The sequence below is a fragment of the Fusarium oxysporum genome, chromosome IX (genome assembly GCF_013085055.1).
Source record: "Fusarium oxysporum Fo47 chromosome IX, complete sequence".
Classification (NCBI taxonomy): domain Eukaryota; kingdom Fungi; phylum Ascomycota; class Sordariomycetes; order Hypocreales; family Nectriaceae; genus Fusarium; species Fusarium oxysporum.
Genome location: NC_072848.1, coordinates 2,348,728 through 2,364,707, shown reverse-complemented (window position 1 = coordinate 2,364,707; position 15,980 = coordinate 2,348,728). Strand labels below are relative to the sequence as shown.

Genomic DNA, 15,980 nt, shown 5'->3' with positions numbered 1-15,980 from the left:
ACCTTTATTAAAGACCTTTACGGTTATGACCTGGCTCAGATGAGAAATTTACCTGTCTGAATATCCACCGACACTTTTAAACTTTCCTCCAATCTGCTTAAACCATGGTTGGCGGCTTGCTGTCAACTCAGCCTTATCAAAAATAGCATAAGCTTAGTTAAATCTAATAGATCATTGTTGATGCCAACCATGCAATTTGGCACAATTCATGGGTTTCTATCTTACACCTTTCTAACAATCAAGATTGATCAAAGTAGTTAGCTCATTCATGTTTCTACAATGGGTCCAGATATCTTGTTATCTCTATTAATGCAACCCAAACGCTGATGTGAGACGGAACAAAGTAGCCAAGTAGAAGCTACCCTAGTTCGTCCCAACTCGTCTTGTTTCGCTCCTCCTTCCTATTCTATCAGTGATATGACGACACATGATATCGTGCGACTTGTTGGTCGTTGGTTGCTGTCAAACTGGGCATAAGATACGGAGTTGCCGCAAAACACTACAGCTGATGAATCTTGACTTCGTTCAAATCAATGGTCAAAATGACAAACAACCCTGAGATCCGTACTGCTCGCCGTCTAGGTATCCTGTAAGTCAACCACACTACCTTTATTAACACTTGCTCATCAACTACCAGAGAGACCGGCTCTGCTGCCTATCACTTGTTCGGCTTGTATCGTTGTGTCATAGTATCAGCGCATTATGATGTCCCGCCAAATACATCTCCAAATGAAGCCATTCTCGCTGCCGTAGCAAATCTCATCGATGAGAACCCTATGCTCCGAGTAGGCATCCGAGGAGAAGGCGACATGGAAGCCTACTTTACACACGTGCCTGAGATGAGACTGAGCGATTTCGTGGAATTTCGTACCTGGGGTCCTGAAGAAGATCATGATAAGTGCCTGAACGACTTACATTGTGAGCTGCACGACCAGTTCTGGCAGAACATTGAGACGAGACCCCCGTGGCGGGTCGTCGTTGGCAGACCGTCCGGCGTCAGAGAAGACAACGGAGCTCCTCTCTTCGAGAACATAGCCTTTGCCTTTCACCACTCACTTATGGACGGCATGGGTGGAAGGCTATTTCATGAGAAACTTCTTGCCCAACTGAACTCTCTGCCCGCGAATCCAGCGGCCCCCGAAGTTCTCTCCTTTCCTGAGCCATCAGTACTCCCTGAGCCGCAAGAGAAGGTCATCGACTATACGTCGACACTATCTGGCCGAGCTACTCTTCTATGGAAACGATACCGACCTTGGTTCCTCACTCCTGCCCCGCCAAAGATATGGGCTGGTGAACCTATTGACTTCGATCGCCACAAGGCTCGCTTGGTTACCGTGGATATACCACCCGCAGTCGTAATAACTACCCTCAAAGAGTGTCGCGCTCATGGGACTTCTTTGACGGGTCTTTTGCATGCGCTTGTCCTTACATCACTATCGAGACGTATTCCTACCGCTCCGGCCTTCATCTCCTCAACACCCATAAGCATGCGTCCCTACATATCACCCAAAGCTGACCCTGCTATCAAAGACGCACTGTTCGGTGCTGTGACCGGCATGTCACACGAACACTCTTCGTCAGCAGTGGCTGCCTTCCAAGCTGCAAAGGGTGATGAGATCAACGACCTTATCTGGAGCCACGCTAGGAAAGTCAAAGACGAGCTCAAGAAAAAGACATCTACAATCCCCGCAGACGATGACATGGAGGTACTCGCGACCGTCACTGATTGGAAAGCGCTTCTACGGAAGAAGGATGGCCAGCCGCGACCTCGGTCGTGGGAAGTTAGCAATGTCGGCACTCTTTCAGCTCCTGCTGAGGAGGCGGGTAAGAGGAGTATTCATCGCATGCTGTTTACAAATGGCGTCATGGTCGCAAGTGATCCTATGAGTGTTAGTGTTGCAAGTGTCAAGAACGGTCCCTTGACGATGGGAATTACATGGAATGATGGTATCGTGGAAGATAAGATCATTGAGGGGCTGAAAGAAGATCTCGCGACATATCTAAGGCGGCTGCATGAGACGGGGATTATTACTGACGAGTCGTAGCCTGAAGTGTTATGATGCCAGTCACTGTAGAGATGGTCTATGCATGGGAGCTTGGCACAGGGTCTCAATGGCTCAAGCCCGTCCATGGTGAGTGAGACTCAAGGCTCTGAGCGGCAAGAGAGTGATCCCGGAATCCCTGGTTCTCGGGGACGGCCACGTCGGATCCCGAAAATGCCGGAGCTCTGGGAGACCCCGAAGACCCTTCAGGGATGAAACAAGATCTGGGACATGCCCATGTCAGTTGAAGCTTAAGATCAGCGCAAAGCCAAGTCTTTAGTCTCTAACATAATGATCGATACGAGGTTTATGTTTCTTGAGAAAAATTAATCATATTCCCGTTATGAAATGGTAAGGGCTATTGTGCATTAAAAGCTATAATCCAAAGTATTCTATTCTTCTTGGAGGTGTGCCCGGATCATCTCACATCAGTCCACCTCATTCTAGAATTCAAATCAAAAGAGGTCGTTAAGGACCTATTCCCAATCTACCCAAACGCCTCGCAAATTTTATGCAATGAAACCGTCTCCTTTTCGGAACGTCTCTACCATCCCTCGCCGGGGTTTCTCCTCGCGCGGTTATTGCCGCGGAAGTAATCGTATGAAGGCTCTTCGTTCTGTGCAAGACCGCTGTAGCCTTGAGGACCGCCGCCCATAGCGCCGACTGAAGGCCCAGGTGATTGCACAGGCGTCATGCGGCCTGGCGTGCTGAGATTGCTGTATGCGGGAGCTGCGGCGTTCGAGATTAATCCGAGGCCCGATGAGCTTCCGTTGTTTTGCGAGTACAAAGGACTGCGGCCACGAGCGGGGGGCTCTGTGCCTAGAGTCATTTGCTGTGTAAATCCGGTATTGGGAGCGCCACCTGGTCGGTATGCTGAATAGCTAGTGTCGCCGCTCGTGTTGCTAGCAAGAGACATGAGACGTTGCTGCTGAGCTGCTCCACCCGCAAAGGGAGAACCAGTTCGGCCCACCGGTGTGCCGGGTCGTGAGAAATCGCTGCCATCGACTGATCCAGGTGTACCAGGGCGACCAATCTCTCCAGGTCGACCGTAGATCTCGCCTCCACCATGGTCCTCTGCGAACTCGGCTCGGTTCTTGTAATACTCAAAGTCCATCTGACTGTCTGACACGAACTCGAAACCGGGAACGTTGTTGGCACTCTTGCCTGGCCGTCCTTTCTGCATAGGATCGAGAGAAACCATATCCGAGTAACCACTAACTGTCATCATATCACCCGAATCGACATCTCTGCCATCACTCAGGCGACCCTTGTAGATAGCAGGTAAAAGGTTCTGCGCGCTCGAATGAACCATGGGAGTAATCAGAGGTCGGTAAAGTGCAGGGTGGCCAAAACGGTTCGCCAATCGCTCACTACGCATACGGTTCTCCTTGGGATCGACACCGTTCTCGGGTGTCTTGGTAACGTCCACAATACTGTAGTAGGTGATCTTGTTGTTAAAGGCGCGGTTGCAGTAAATCTTGAAGATGATCATGATAAATGGCAGCGGTATCAGACTGTAGAATTCGATATGCGACCCCTGATTGCCACGAACCCAGCAAGTCAACATGACAACCAGGTTGGAAAGCATGGTTGCGAAGATGAAACGATTGAAGATGACGCGCCAGAACATTCCACCGGATTCAGTCTTGGTGACAAAGCGGTAGAGGAGAAGGTACTTCTTGAGCCACGAGTCAATAAGGAAGTAAAGAGCTGTTGCTGGCAGGACCAGAGGCTGGATACCGGCAAAGCACATGGTGACTGTAGCGTAGTAAAGGAAGTAGTTGTAGTAACTGGCGTACTCGAAAGGCGGCGGGGCAGTGAGCTCAATAAGCTCTCGGGGTGTTGGGCTTGAGAACTTCTTGAGGAAGAAGGCTTGCACGAGCGGCCAGAGTTGGGCAAGGTCTATGGCCGCACCAAGTTGACGCTGGAGCAGATACGTCACCCAGAACGGGCTGGTGTTACACAGAGCTATGAACATGGACGACGCAATGTCGTTCTTCTTGATGGACTCCCACACATCCTGCTTGACTTCTCCAGTCGTATCCTTGACAACGTTGGACACGAAACTCCAGATGACACTGAAGATGGAGAAGATAAGAAGGTTGTTGAAGACGAAGAAGAAGTAAAGCTTGGCCAAAACGTGCCTTTCTCGTCCAGTCTTGGTCTGGTCACCAGCCTTGACTGAGAGTCGACGGAAGATCATAGGCAGAACGAGGTATGTCAGGGACATGATCGCCGGAGAGAGAACACCCTGAATAGCACCCCACACCTTAGGATGGGCAGCGAGCTCGGTTCTGAAAGCAGGCCAAACCTTGCCCAGATTCTGCAAGTTAACGAGAAAGATGGCAATGCCAAGGTTAGGAACAATCCAGATAAGAGTCAGAAGAGTGATCCAGAAGTTATTGATCCACCGTCTTCGTCCTCGAGTGCTGCTGTACAGAGGCATGTTCTCCCAGATGATGTCATTGGGCCGAGGTGCGAGTCTGACTGTGGCACCGACAGGCTTCTTCTTACGACAAGCGTAGGCGATACCGTGAGCCTCTGCAATATCCGCGTAACTCGCGAAACCATAAGGCATCGAGCCTCGCTTGTCTACCGTGGCGCGTACTTCTTTGATTTGAATCTCGAGATCACGAATTCGTTGGGTGTAGTATTCTATAGCATCCACCTTTTGGCCTCGGGGATAAGTTCCGTAAGATCGGTCCTTCTTGGAGGGCTTGCACATGGGTCGAGCAGCTGGGACGTTTTTGGGGTCCTTGAGGTACTTAGCCAAGACCTTCTCAAGCTTGCGAACAGCGTGGTCGTGCTGCGCGATAAGCTCCGGAAGTTCCTTAACATTTCGGGCAACAGCGGTTCGAGCAAAAGATGAGTTGGGGGCAATCTGATCGATAATTCTTGCGATACCCTCGTCGGAGCAGCCCTTCTTGGGGATGTCGAATACCTGCAATCGTATGTGAGTAACCGCTATCTGGTAGTATATTTTTCTGATCTTACCATCAGAGTTCGAGAGTGAAGACTCTTCTGGTAATCCTCGCTCTCAAAATACTTGCGCCGGAGCTGAAGAACCTTGTTATAGTTGAACCAAAGGAAGCCCATGACGATGAAATTGAAGCACCAGGCGATAATGACCTGGGACCAAATTGCCGGAACAAATACATTGAGGGGGGTGATATTCAGAACCCAGTTGGCTGTTTTATCACCCTTGTACTCTTTCCATTTTGTGTAGTTGATTGGGAGTAAAATACCAACACCAGTGACACACAAGGTAAGGAACATATTACGGCACATGCGAACGAAGCGCAGGAAGACAGTGGCGTCCATACCGATCAATGGTACAAGCTGTTCTTCTTTGGTCTGCCATAATGTCGTGATCCACGACCACGGGGCCTTTCCTATAGGCGGCGGTACGTGCTTCTCGTCGGCATGTTTCAACTTGGGGGCATAAATGGCCTGATGGTATGGTCGTAGGATCGAAAAGATGATGGCGATGCCGATTGTGATAGGGATCGACGTGGCTAAAGCTGAATACAGTGAGGCAGCTTGAAGCTGACGGACGGCGTTAGCAGGGATGGAAACTTGTGATATCATGCGTTGGGATATACCTGTTGACTGAAGGGTTCTTGAAGAAGATCGAGCAATTGCTTGCCAGTATCCTCTTCTTGCTGCCGACCGTAGAGGTGGGCTGTATAATCCATATCGGGCGCAAGAGCTCCGCCAACGGGCGAAGACGTTGGAGCTTATCTCAAGTGTCTAATGGCACTGAAGTCTATGGCGCGACGACGTTTCCCCGAGCTCTCCGATTTTATTGTTGTCGGCCACGTGTATAGAGTCGAGATTGACGTTCAGACGGGGGATAGTCTCGTATTCGCAGGGGTCCAAAGGATGGATCGCAGACAAGATAAGAGCTGATCAGGGCGAGACTATAGGGGCGACTGGAGAGATGGAGATACTCGAGGTCAGGCGCCACTTGACAGATCAATCGTCGCAAACAAAGAACCCTTAATAAACGAGAGTCGCTGTGTCGTAAAAGAAGCTTAGTCGGGAAGGCCCGTGAGCGAAAGGACGAGGCGCCAAAAGGGGGCGAAGCGATCGGAATATGGCGTCACTCAGGGACAGGCGACGATGATGGGGATAAGATAAAAGGAAAGAAAACAAAGGAATTGAATAACGTCCGATGATACGGAGAGATGCGATGTTATGGTAGAGTAAAGTAAAGAAGGAGGTAAAGGTAAAGAAGGGTAAAAGTAGGGCTGGGGGTGGGTTCTATTCGGACTAAGACAAGACTAAGAACTAAGGAGCCATGACACTGACATGGGATGGATCCTATTATCATGGGGGTAGACTCTAGACAGTTTTTTTCTTTTGGGGGAAGCCATCAAAAGAAAAAGCTTGGCATCCATTATGCATCAATGTGGCAGCGTGAGGGTGAGTGAGCAAGTGAATGAAGCCAATAAAAAGTCCCCTGTATTAGAGATGCTCAACCAAGCGCTAGTCATGATAGAATGATCGAGACCTGTGATCAACAGTGTCAGTTGATGACCACTTAAAAATGCCAACAGCACCATCATTCTCATGCCTAGAAATATTACTGATTATTTACCTACTTCTTGAAGTCTTCATACCATCTCCGTACGGACTAGGTAGAACTGTTTACCCTGGCACGCGGCCTCCGTGGGGATAAGACCTCACCAAGAAGTCCAAGACCCAGCTTCACACTCTCAAGTTCTATTTTTGACGCCTCTCGACCCGCTGCAGTGGGGACCCTCTTCAACCGTAGCACGGGCCGGGAGACCCCTGTCAGCCAATCGTCTCCCTCCTTCAAGCTTCTGGGTACGCCACGCCCTCTCGGCCTTTGCCCCTGCATTGGATGGATCCCCTGGGACATGAATTTTTGGCGTCTCGAAGACGCTGAGAATACGAACATTCCAACAGACTTGCTCTTCCAGAAGGGGAAAGTGATGGGATGCTCTCTGGCTGGCACTGGCACTTTGCTGGCCAAACGGTTGATGTCAAAGTTTTGGCGATCGATCTGCGTTACAACGCTTTCTTCTTACGACGGCGATCCTTTTTGCTCTCTTCGTTTGTTGACTTTCAAGGCGGCCTTTGAGAGACATGTCATGCATTGTTCCTGACATGGATTGAGTGGCATGAATGATAATAAACAATTAATTAATCTTGCAGTTTCTGACACTTGCGCCTCAACCGCCTTACCATTCATTTATTGATTCTCACTCATTCTCATTCTCACGCCCTTTTCCCCATAACAAAACAAAAACCAGATGGGATCTTGACCGATGCCCAGTACCAAGGCCCTTTTACCCGCCCGACTCGCCACTTACAAGTTAGTAAAATAGTTCATGCTCAATGACATATCGACACGCAACCCGATCGCAATTGGGAAAACAAATCGTGTCAAATCGGGAAACCCAAAGTCCCCAAAAAAATATCGCACGTTTTATGTGCCGAGGGGCCCGTCGAGCTACCAAAGCTTGTTCGCAATTCTGAAACAACCAACAAAAAAAGAAAACATTTTTTCTCTTTTCTAGCTTTCTTCGTGATGTGGCCACGTGACGTGTGCGATTACACGAAGCCTCATCCGAGGTACGTTAGCTAAGGTACGCAGCTGTGGTACCCTTATGAGTAAGAAACTTGAGTAGGTAGGATCTCTATCCTAAGTGACGAAAAGATTTAAAACAAAATTTTCGCACCTAAGTTTAGGGTACAGAAGTCTTCTTGCTCACTGAGGCAAACATTCTCAAGAAACGGCAAAAGTTGAGAAAAATAGGAAGTCTGTATCAACATTGCCGAAGCTATATTATATCCTCTCGTATTTTTCTCTGGGGGACGAGTTTTGAGTATCCTTTTGTTGCTTTGTTAGCCTTTCATCTTCTACCGTGTCTTGTTGTCTTATTCCATGGCGTCCTCAAGACGAAATTGAACTCTGTCCCAAGCACTCTGATCACGGTATGTGCGATCAGAGATATGAAAAGCAGTCAAGGCCCAGAGCATAACTTCGTCGAAGATAACAATTTTTGCAATTTGCTTTCGCGTCATCTTGTCTAATGGTCGGCTTGTGTTGACAAATGGCGACCAGCTCCTCTTCTGTAATGCCAGGATTCCGTTAACCGTGAAACGAATGGCCAAGTCTTGCAGATAGAGGATGATGCATTGCTTGTGGAATAAGTAGTAAAAGAAGCGGACGATCGGCCGCATGTCAGAGGGGATAGCTGGAACTGGGTTATCGAGCATCAGCAGCTCATAGAGTAAGGGGATCGGATATTGGGCAAGTATCAACAATGCATGCGCCTCTGGATCCCCTGTACGCCTGAGAAAAGGTATGGCGTAGATGGCTATCAGCCGAATCAGCACAGAGAGTGCAGCGACGACGATCGTTAACTGTACACCCATCTTGAGGATCGTGGTTGGAGGATAGCAAATGACTGATGTTTGATGTTTCCGAATCGAGTGTCGCGCTGGCCGGCTTGAGAAAAAAAAGGTGGAAGTGTGTCAGTTAAATCATGAGGCCTATCGTCCCTTTTATATGTTTCTTCAGGCCACTTCTGTAAAGTGAAAACGTATCAAGGTTGTGAATGGAAAAGTTAAATGATGATAAACTCCTTAGATAGAGTCATACCAGAGGCGTGATGCGTGCAAACCATGATAAAAGGCTTCTTACCTAACATCAAAGACATTAACTTAAACTCAGGGGACAGGAATACTTCTGACCTTATAGTCTAAGCTAAATATACCGAGTTTAACTAAGTCTTTTTGCCACTTAGGATAGATATCCTAAGTTTTATTGTCTCCTGTATCTTGACTATTGGGTGATCATGTTATCTAAATCGATAGAATATGTCAAAACTTAATGCAGGGCTGCCTACCTATACAATAAGAGGGGATCCCTTCCATCCCGCATCTTTTCCTCATTACCATAGTAAAGCTTAATCTTAAGATCTAAGTGGCAACGCCTTACGATGATGGAGGAGGGCGAGCCGTAACTTGAGTCTCTTACGTTCTGGCCATGTTCTGGCCAAATTCATGGGTTTGATCTGTAAGAAAAAGCTTTTGATCATGGTATGTATACAGAGCCGACTGACACCTAAGATAATTCCTTTGCTTGACCTGAAGAAATCTGCTTCTCAAGCAATACATTTTATTTTCACATTTGAAGCATCTTGGCGACTGCAGTGTGATAAAAGTATATTTTGGACGGAGATATCCTTGGAAGTCAACAAGTTCAAGTCCGACATCCAAGACAAGAGGTTGGATGATCAGACAAGCTTATTCAGCCCTATATTATAATGCAGATAAATTTAGACAGAATCTGACCTAAGTTCTCATCCACTGGCATCGCCTGTCTTGTGACTACGGAATCCTCCGAGTCTCACCAATATGCTTGATGAGACTCCGCAGTCAATATCGTCATAGCCCTGGATCCTTCACTACTAGGTAATTCTGAGAAGTGATCGCATTGCTTCTTTCTTTAGAGTATTAATTGTGTCATGGAAAATCGAGGGCCTCGGTGAGATGTTGGCAAATGAGCCCGCGTGAAGTGGGAGACAAGCTTCGACATCAGACATTGAAGGCCATGATATTCGACGGCAAGATCCACTTCCGTCTCTCTTCGATTCAAGTACGACTTTCCTTTGAATCGATTTGACAAACCAATTTTGTTCTCATCTAATCATTGCCCGCAGTACAGAAAAGGATTAACAATTTGTTCATCTGACTGAAAGCTAGCCTTTGCATTAGCATTGTTCCCAGCCATTATAACGCACGAGGATAGGGCTGAGCTGGATCGAATACCTGTCAATTGCTAATTAAATCTTATACTCTAGCCATCGGTTGCTTCATGTGCTGTTATCAAGCCACTGATCAGATATGTTGGGAGCAGCACAAGGAGCAATGCTTTCTCACTAGCTTGCGGGCCACCATCGGGGAACCAAAGTTATCACTGTCTCCCAGGTTTTCCTACCCATTCTCAAGGCTACAAAGGTAACAGAACCGACGGATAGAATGCCCAGAAACTGGATTAAGCATCGACTGTGGGACAGATAATACCAGTAGCGAGTCATGTAGGTAAGGTGAGATGGAGCAGGCAGAGGAGGCTTGTAGCCCAGGGTGTGACGAAACCTCGGAGCTCCCTCTAGGAAGAGGACGAAAGAAAAGACTTTTGTGCAGTACATTATAGAATATGGGGATTTGAGGAGTGGGCGATGTCGAGGGAAGTCGTGGTATCTTGACCTGTCTGTTGCGAAAAGCAAGTCTGGGAAGAGGGCAAATTGAAGTATTAAAAAGAAATATATTCCTTACCTTTACACATGGGGATACAGTTTTGTATTACAACTCATAAAGGAACAACTTGACGTGGCAGCATCAGAGTTTGGCAATGTCATCTTGCCTCTCTCGGCACACAAACTTTGCGCCTCGGCCTGCATTCACAAATAAAGCTCAAAGTAAAGAAAAACTGTAAACTGTCCCGATGTGACCTGAGTAGATGACGATGCTCACAAGATTAACTTCGTGCTAAGCTTCGGAGTCGATGATTGGGATTTCTCCCTAGCCAAAGAAATATTGAGTTAGTGGTCGATAGCCAATTCTAGAAACGAGAGATCCGCAATGGGGTGTGAGAAGCATTAAGACCGGTATCCGTGAGTCCTGAAGTGGGAGAGAACACAATAGTAACACAACTCCCTGACTGATGAAGCTGCACGTTCAGAGTTGAGTAAAGACCGCATACTGCACTTAGACAGTTCAGTAAGGTTGAAGGTAGAAGAGTCAGAATACACCACTAAAGGAACAGCTTTGAAGCTACCGATGGGACAACATTCCGGCATCTGAGGCTTGACGAGATCACGCAGCGTATCGTATATTGCTTCTCTCTAGTATCCATATCTCTGAACCAGATCTCTCATAACGTCAAGAACCCTGTGAAACAATTAGAAGCTAAAACATACAACAGTTCAAGAATAGCCTCACTGCGTGCGAAGTGTCTCGTCATCGACAAAAAGGGCTGACACATGAGTATCAAATCTCCTAGCTTGACGTTAGCCCCATTGACCAGGAAGAGAGAGATGTGCTTCTTAACTCACAGCCTATAGAGGTCTAGCCGACCTTCAAAATCCTCCTTGGGTGCCGAAATCTGGGCAAGTTTGTTGTAGGCAGCGATATACTCATCTCCAAACCTATTACATGCTGGCCGCCACTGGCCAAACTCATCTGTCGGTTCAAAATGGTTAGCAGAAGTAATGGTTCCGTCGAAGGGGGGATCGTACATTCGCTATGCGCAAAGAAGCAGCATGCATCAAAGATGAGAGGTTGGTTGCTCTGGGCATCGATCCCTGCATTCGCATGCCAGAGGTCCCCATGGACCAGTGAAGGCTTCACCGTTCTGCCGTCACTCTCGAGTGGTCTCAGGAGTCTTGGGATGACCTTCTTGAAAAGAGCTTCCGAGAGAACATCTAGCTCGTCACTATTCCCTTTCATTTCAATCTCTAGGTCAAGCGCCCGTCTCATCGACTTGGCGAAGAACGTCTCCCAGCTATCCTCCCACGCCACGTACTGAGGCAAGTTTCCTGCGTAAGTGGTGGTGTGAAAGCCGAACTTGTCGGGAGGCGATACACTTTTCTGATGCATTGTTGATAGAAGAGAGGCGAATTTGTCAGGATCAGGCATACCCTGCTTCATTTCTCGGAACTCGCAGACGAAGAAGTGTGTATCTGTTGTGGTCTCGTAGGTGCCCCAAGCGATGGGATTTGGGGCAAATTCTGGAAGAACTTCATGTATCGCGCTCATAGAATGGAACTCCGCTTTTGCCATGTTCATGCCTGTCTCTTTCGAGAGAACCTTGATGAAAAACGACTGAGGCGTACCATCGCCAAGCAGAACATCGATCCGACCAGTCTTGGCCCAAAAGCTGACTCCATGGCTTTTGATGGAAGTGATCTTGCATCCGTCTGGTAGCTCTTATAAAGCAGTCAATATGGAGACGATGTTACTGGTTCTCCAGGGGCTTTTCCCCCAGCTTACCTCTCAACACAGCTGGATCAATGCTGGTAGTGCATTCAACTTGGTTAATATCGTTATGTTCCATCTCATTTTGCGTCGAATGTGTTCATTATACGCCGCAAAATGCGACCGGGTTTAGAGAGGGGACAGGCTTATTAAGATGTAACTACAACGTACGTTCCTGGTTTGCATGGCATACACCCACCGACATGCCCGACTGGCCTAATCAGTGGTCGCTCATCACGAAATTAAGCATGAACGGCAGCCAACGGCACGTGGGATCAGGCTCTGCTCGGTGATGATCTGGAAGGTTGGTAGAAAGTGTTGTATGAGAGGGTGCAAGAAGACATATTGTCGTCTTGAGCCTAGTAGCTTTTACGGAACATTCCGGGGTCAGTCCTTTCTCAGCTGAACCGATTTAAACCAGTCAGTGCCCAGCCATTGAGATCTCAATGATCCTGTCACGCCAGTGTTCAACGGGGTACACGACCTTGACACCATTTGCTTCAAGTCTTTGCTGTCCGTCATTGTTTGCAATAAAGGTCCCTGGTTCCCTGATCCCCACATAAACAGTCTTGATGGCGCTCTTGAGTCTCAAGATCCTAGTCACGCAAGTCATGTTGCCGCTCAGTCTCTCATTGCAAGGTTCCATGGTTGTATACAGTGACGTATCTGTTGGAAGGACCTCGTGAATGCGTCCTTCAGGAAGGTTGTGCTCATCAGCGATCTTAATAAAACAACACTGCTCTGCGTGTGTTGTCCCTGGGTCTCCTTTATAGTCTCGCGGATATTCTAGCGAGTAGCCTGTCGATATAACTCTGCCTTTGGCTGCGTCAACAAGTACGGCCCCGACGCAGAACTTGTTGGCAGCTGGCGGTGACTTCTTTGCTTGAGTGAGGGCAAACTCCATGAGAGCTACATGGTCACCAACTTCAAACTTTGGATAGACCGCTGAACCCATGATAAGTGAGCCTTACACAATAAATGAACAGTGGTTCCAGTAAGTTGAGTCAAGATATATGACGGAGAAACACTTAAATAGGTGCGGCTTAATGTATATGTTCTTTACATATGTCATGCGTGAGTCTTTTGAGATGCATATGGGTTTGTGTTTGATCTTCGTGTTGGTTCTGCGAATGGTAGCACGTTATACCCCGACAGTGGAGCCCCAATGGACCTTCAACGGGCTGCTGATACACATCACAGAAGTTTGAAAATACGGACATCTATAAAAAAAAAAAAAAAAAAAAAAAAAAAAAAAAAAACTCAAACTTTTAGCATGCAAAGAGAAAGAAGCCTTTAAGAGTTTCGTTCTAATTTGTGACAACGGGGAATACCTTCTATCCTTCATGAGAGTTTCCAATCATTATCCCCAATTGGTCCTCTCTGGTTCAACCAAGTTGCCTTTAACATCTTTAGCTCACGGCCAAAACCAAAACCGAATAAATACATGAAATGTAGTACATGAGAACCTTGAGGTTGCGAGACCATTTTTACTGCTTCCTTTATCCCAATCATTTCATTCCAATTTAAAGACAGCACGTTCTTATCCCCATAATCATCCGAAAAGCACTTGTCTCAGCAGGCATGACTTCCAATCACAGGATGAGATCGATAATTACCTCAGTACATAGAGTTCTGAGCGCCCAGTGATTTGGTACCAAAGAAAGTAAGCTGACGGTACCGCAGCAGTAAGATGTCGATTCCACTGTAGCCGGGAAATGACATAACAGTGAGAGAGAAAAGAAAACGTGTCCAAGGGACTGAATATGCTGAAAGGCGACGGCGGAGATAGAATTGGGCCTAAAATAGTGTAGTAACAACCACAGAAGGCCGTGATGGTGTACCAGTTATTGCAATAGTCATTCGCTGGGGCGTAAGAAGCATAGCTACAGAAGCCGGCCACGATGTGACAATGGAGTTGATACCGACGGCGATGGACCAAAAGATTTCGCGGAGACAGTCGTATGTATGCCGATGCCAGATACCCAGCTTTACCGCAAAGAGTTCTCGAATTTACGGAGGAGCATTTTCTGGGTACCTGATACTGAGAAGAGAGGCTGGATACGAGACGTCGACCGAGACTCCAAGTATCAATACAGTTATCACATCTCGCAACCAGAAGTATGAGTTCATTAAACTTTGCTCCAGCGGACTCGGACTCGGGCTGCTCATGAGGCTTTGAATCACTTACCGCGTTCTAAGATGCCAGAAAACATAGTTGTCTTTCCACAAGTTGCTATGGGGTCATGTTTAGTCCTGGAGGCAATGAATTTGACAGTTTCTCCATTTCCCAAAAACACTACCAATAGGATGGGGCACAGTGGAATGCGTCAGTCCCTGAGCTGAGTGTGACAGCCAGAAATGCGATCCCATAGCGTAAAGCTCCTGGCTGAATCTTGCGAAAATTGATCCATAGCGTTCTGCAATGCTCTTTTGCATCACACACACCAAGAGCTGCAAGCCTTTGATACGGGCTGCTGAATTTTAATATATAATAGACTTAAGTGGGACATACTGGAGATATCAAGGAATATCTTGCTGATGAATTTACCGTGAGAGCATCAGCAAACAGGGCATGAATCCGATTGGAATCAACAGTCTACTGTTAAAGTGCCTGTATCCCAAGGTCTAACGTTTAAATCCAATAGTACATCTCTCCGCATAGACTCTGAGATGCTGTGAGGCACGGATAAGTTGAGTGAGATCTTGACAACTCACAATAGTTTTGACCCAAGTGAGTGCTTCGGATCTCAGACACTAGACATGAAGCTAAAAAGCCGTTCCGTCCAAGAGGTTGGATCTCGAGAGGTGATACGAGTATGCTGTGTATGCTCAGACGGCGAAGTCTTATACGTTTGCCGAAGAACAGCGTCGCCAATTCCTTGGAGGCTTTGTTTCTCCCTGTACGAGATAAGTGAGACAAACCTCCATAACTCATGGTTTTATAGATCAAGAATTCGAAATATGTCCTGCCAGATATAAGGAACTCTCTGGCAGTTTCCTGTAGCATGTTAGGTCGCCCATGCTTGCCCACGACCATCAATTGACCATAGAGTGTAGCAACACTTTCTTCCAAGTTTGTAAATAAGTCTCGAGAATCCAAGTCCGAGCACGGTTTATTGATGGTCATGGTTGAACCTCACATGCTACCCATGCGATGATGACTTTGGCCAGCATTTTTCCATGAGGGTTTTGCGATATATGGTCCAGAGTACGCTTGTACAATGACTCAATGTAGTTTAGTACACCTTGGAGGATTTGATGGATTCCCTTCTTATGGTGGTAGCGGAGGAGTTCCTCGAGTACCAAGATTGTCCACAAGAAAGAACCATTGGATTTGTCTAGTCTTCACTAGCACACCCCGATCATATGGTCTCGCGACTCCTAAAGCTTGATACCTCACCTCGAATCAAAAGCCTCATATAATTCAGTTTCTGTTATTGGAATCGGCAAGAACTGAGATAAACTGTCTGGGATGACCGAGAAACTGAGGCCAAGCTCAATCGTGTCCCAGTCCATCAAGATAGTTCGCAGTGGGACGGATTCGTCCATGCTTGAGAACAATCTCACACAAGAAGATCAAAGGACCCGAGCGCTAGTCCAGGGCATTGATGATCCAGTGATTTTGAGTTATTGTGGTCTGAAAATGCCAGAAAAGAAAAGGGCTCGCCATCATATACGTTCCATCGACACTACCCACGCAGATAGGACACTTATTCATTCTCGTCACCATCACTGACTTCACTATTGGCAATGGCCATCTGAAAGGCTAGAAAGCGGAAGCAGTCCCATAGAATGTCTCCATTCGTGAAGAAGAAGTAACTGCAAGCGTTACCGGACCCCCAAGCTGATCGATGACATAGCCGGCCGGAACAGATTTCCCATTTCCGGGGTTTCCCTTAATCCATAAAACTCTATGATTCTCAC

At 47.3% G+C, this 15,980-nt stretch overlaps 6 protein-coding genes across 6 annotated transcripts; 1 reads left to right on the top strand and 5 right to left on the bottom strand.

Moving 5' to 3' along the window:
* Positions 1-397: 397 nt before the first annotated feature.
* Positions 398-2,383, top strand: FOBCDRAFT_189958 (alcohol acetyltransferase). Its single transcript, XM_031190426.3, has 2 exons — positions 398-589; positions 638-2,383. The coding sequence occupies exons 1-2, from the start codon at positions 534-536 to the stop codon at positions 2,043-2,045; spliced, it is 1,464 nt and encodes a 487-aa protein (XP_031034411.3). The 5' UTR covers positions 398-533; the 3' UTR covers positions 2,046-2,383.
* Positions 2,356-5,889, bottom strand: FOBCDRAFT_53359 (uncharacterized protein). The gene is made up of 3 exons (XM_031190425.3): positions 5,645-5,889; positions 5,037-5,588; positions 2,356-4,983 (listed from the first exon to the last, which is right to left on the bottom strand). Exons 1-3 carry the CDS (start codon positions 5,735-5,737, stop codon positions 2,587-2,589), a joined length of 3,042 nt encoding a protein of 1,013 aa, XP_031034410.1. The 5' UTR covers positions 5,738-5,889; the 3' UTR covers positions 2,356-2,586.
* A 1,806-nt stretch (positions 5,890-7,695) lies between these two features.
* Positions 7,696-8,351, bottom strand: FOBCDRAFT_231768 (uncharacterized protein). Its single transcript, XM_054706895.2, has one exon. It carries the CDS (start codon positions 8,289-8,291, stop codon positions 7,950-7,952), a length of 342 nt encoding a protein of 113 aa, XP_054562870.2. The 5' UTR covers positions 8,292-8,351; the 3' UTR covers positions 7,696-7,949.
* A 2,573-nt stretch (positions 8,352-10,924) lies between these two features.
* Positions 10,925-12,135, bottom strand: FOBCDRAFT_279450 (Fructosamine kinase-domain-containing protein; the record flags this gene model as incomplete). The annotated part of the gene is made up of 5 exons (XM_054706894.2): positions 10,925-10,970; positions 11,022-11,078; positions 11,135-11,261; positions 11,318-12,007; positions 12,072-12,135. The coding sequence occupies 5 exons, from the start codon at positions 12,133-12,135 to the stop codon at positions 10,925-10,927; spliced, it is 984 nt and encodes a 327-aa protein (XP_054562869.2).
* A 225-nt stretch (positions 12,136-12,360) lies between these two features.
* On the bottom strand, positions 12,361-13,150 carry FOBCDRAFT_231765 (cytidine deaminase-like protein). Its single transcript, XM_059609872.1, has one exon. The coding sequence runs from the start codon at positions 13,009-13,011 to the stop codon at positions 12,478-12,480; it is 534 nt and encodes a 177-aa protein (XP_059467858.1). The 5' UTR covers positions 13,012-13,150; the 3' UTR covers positions 12,361-12,477.
* A 1,403-nt stretch (positions 13,151-14,553) lies between these two features.
* On the bottom strand, positions 14,554-15,183 carry FOBCDRAFT_206558 (uncharacterized protein; the record flags this gene model as incomplete). Its single annotated transcript, XM_059609174.1, has 2 exons — positions 14,554-14,567; positions 14,772-15,183. The coding sequence occupies 2 exons, from the start codon at positions 15,181-15,183 to the stop codon at positions 14,554-14,556; spliced, it is 426 nt and encodes a 141-aa protein (XP_059467857.1).
* Positions 15,184-15,980: the final 797 nt, after the last annotated feature.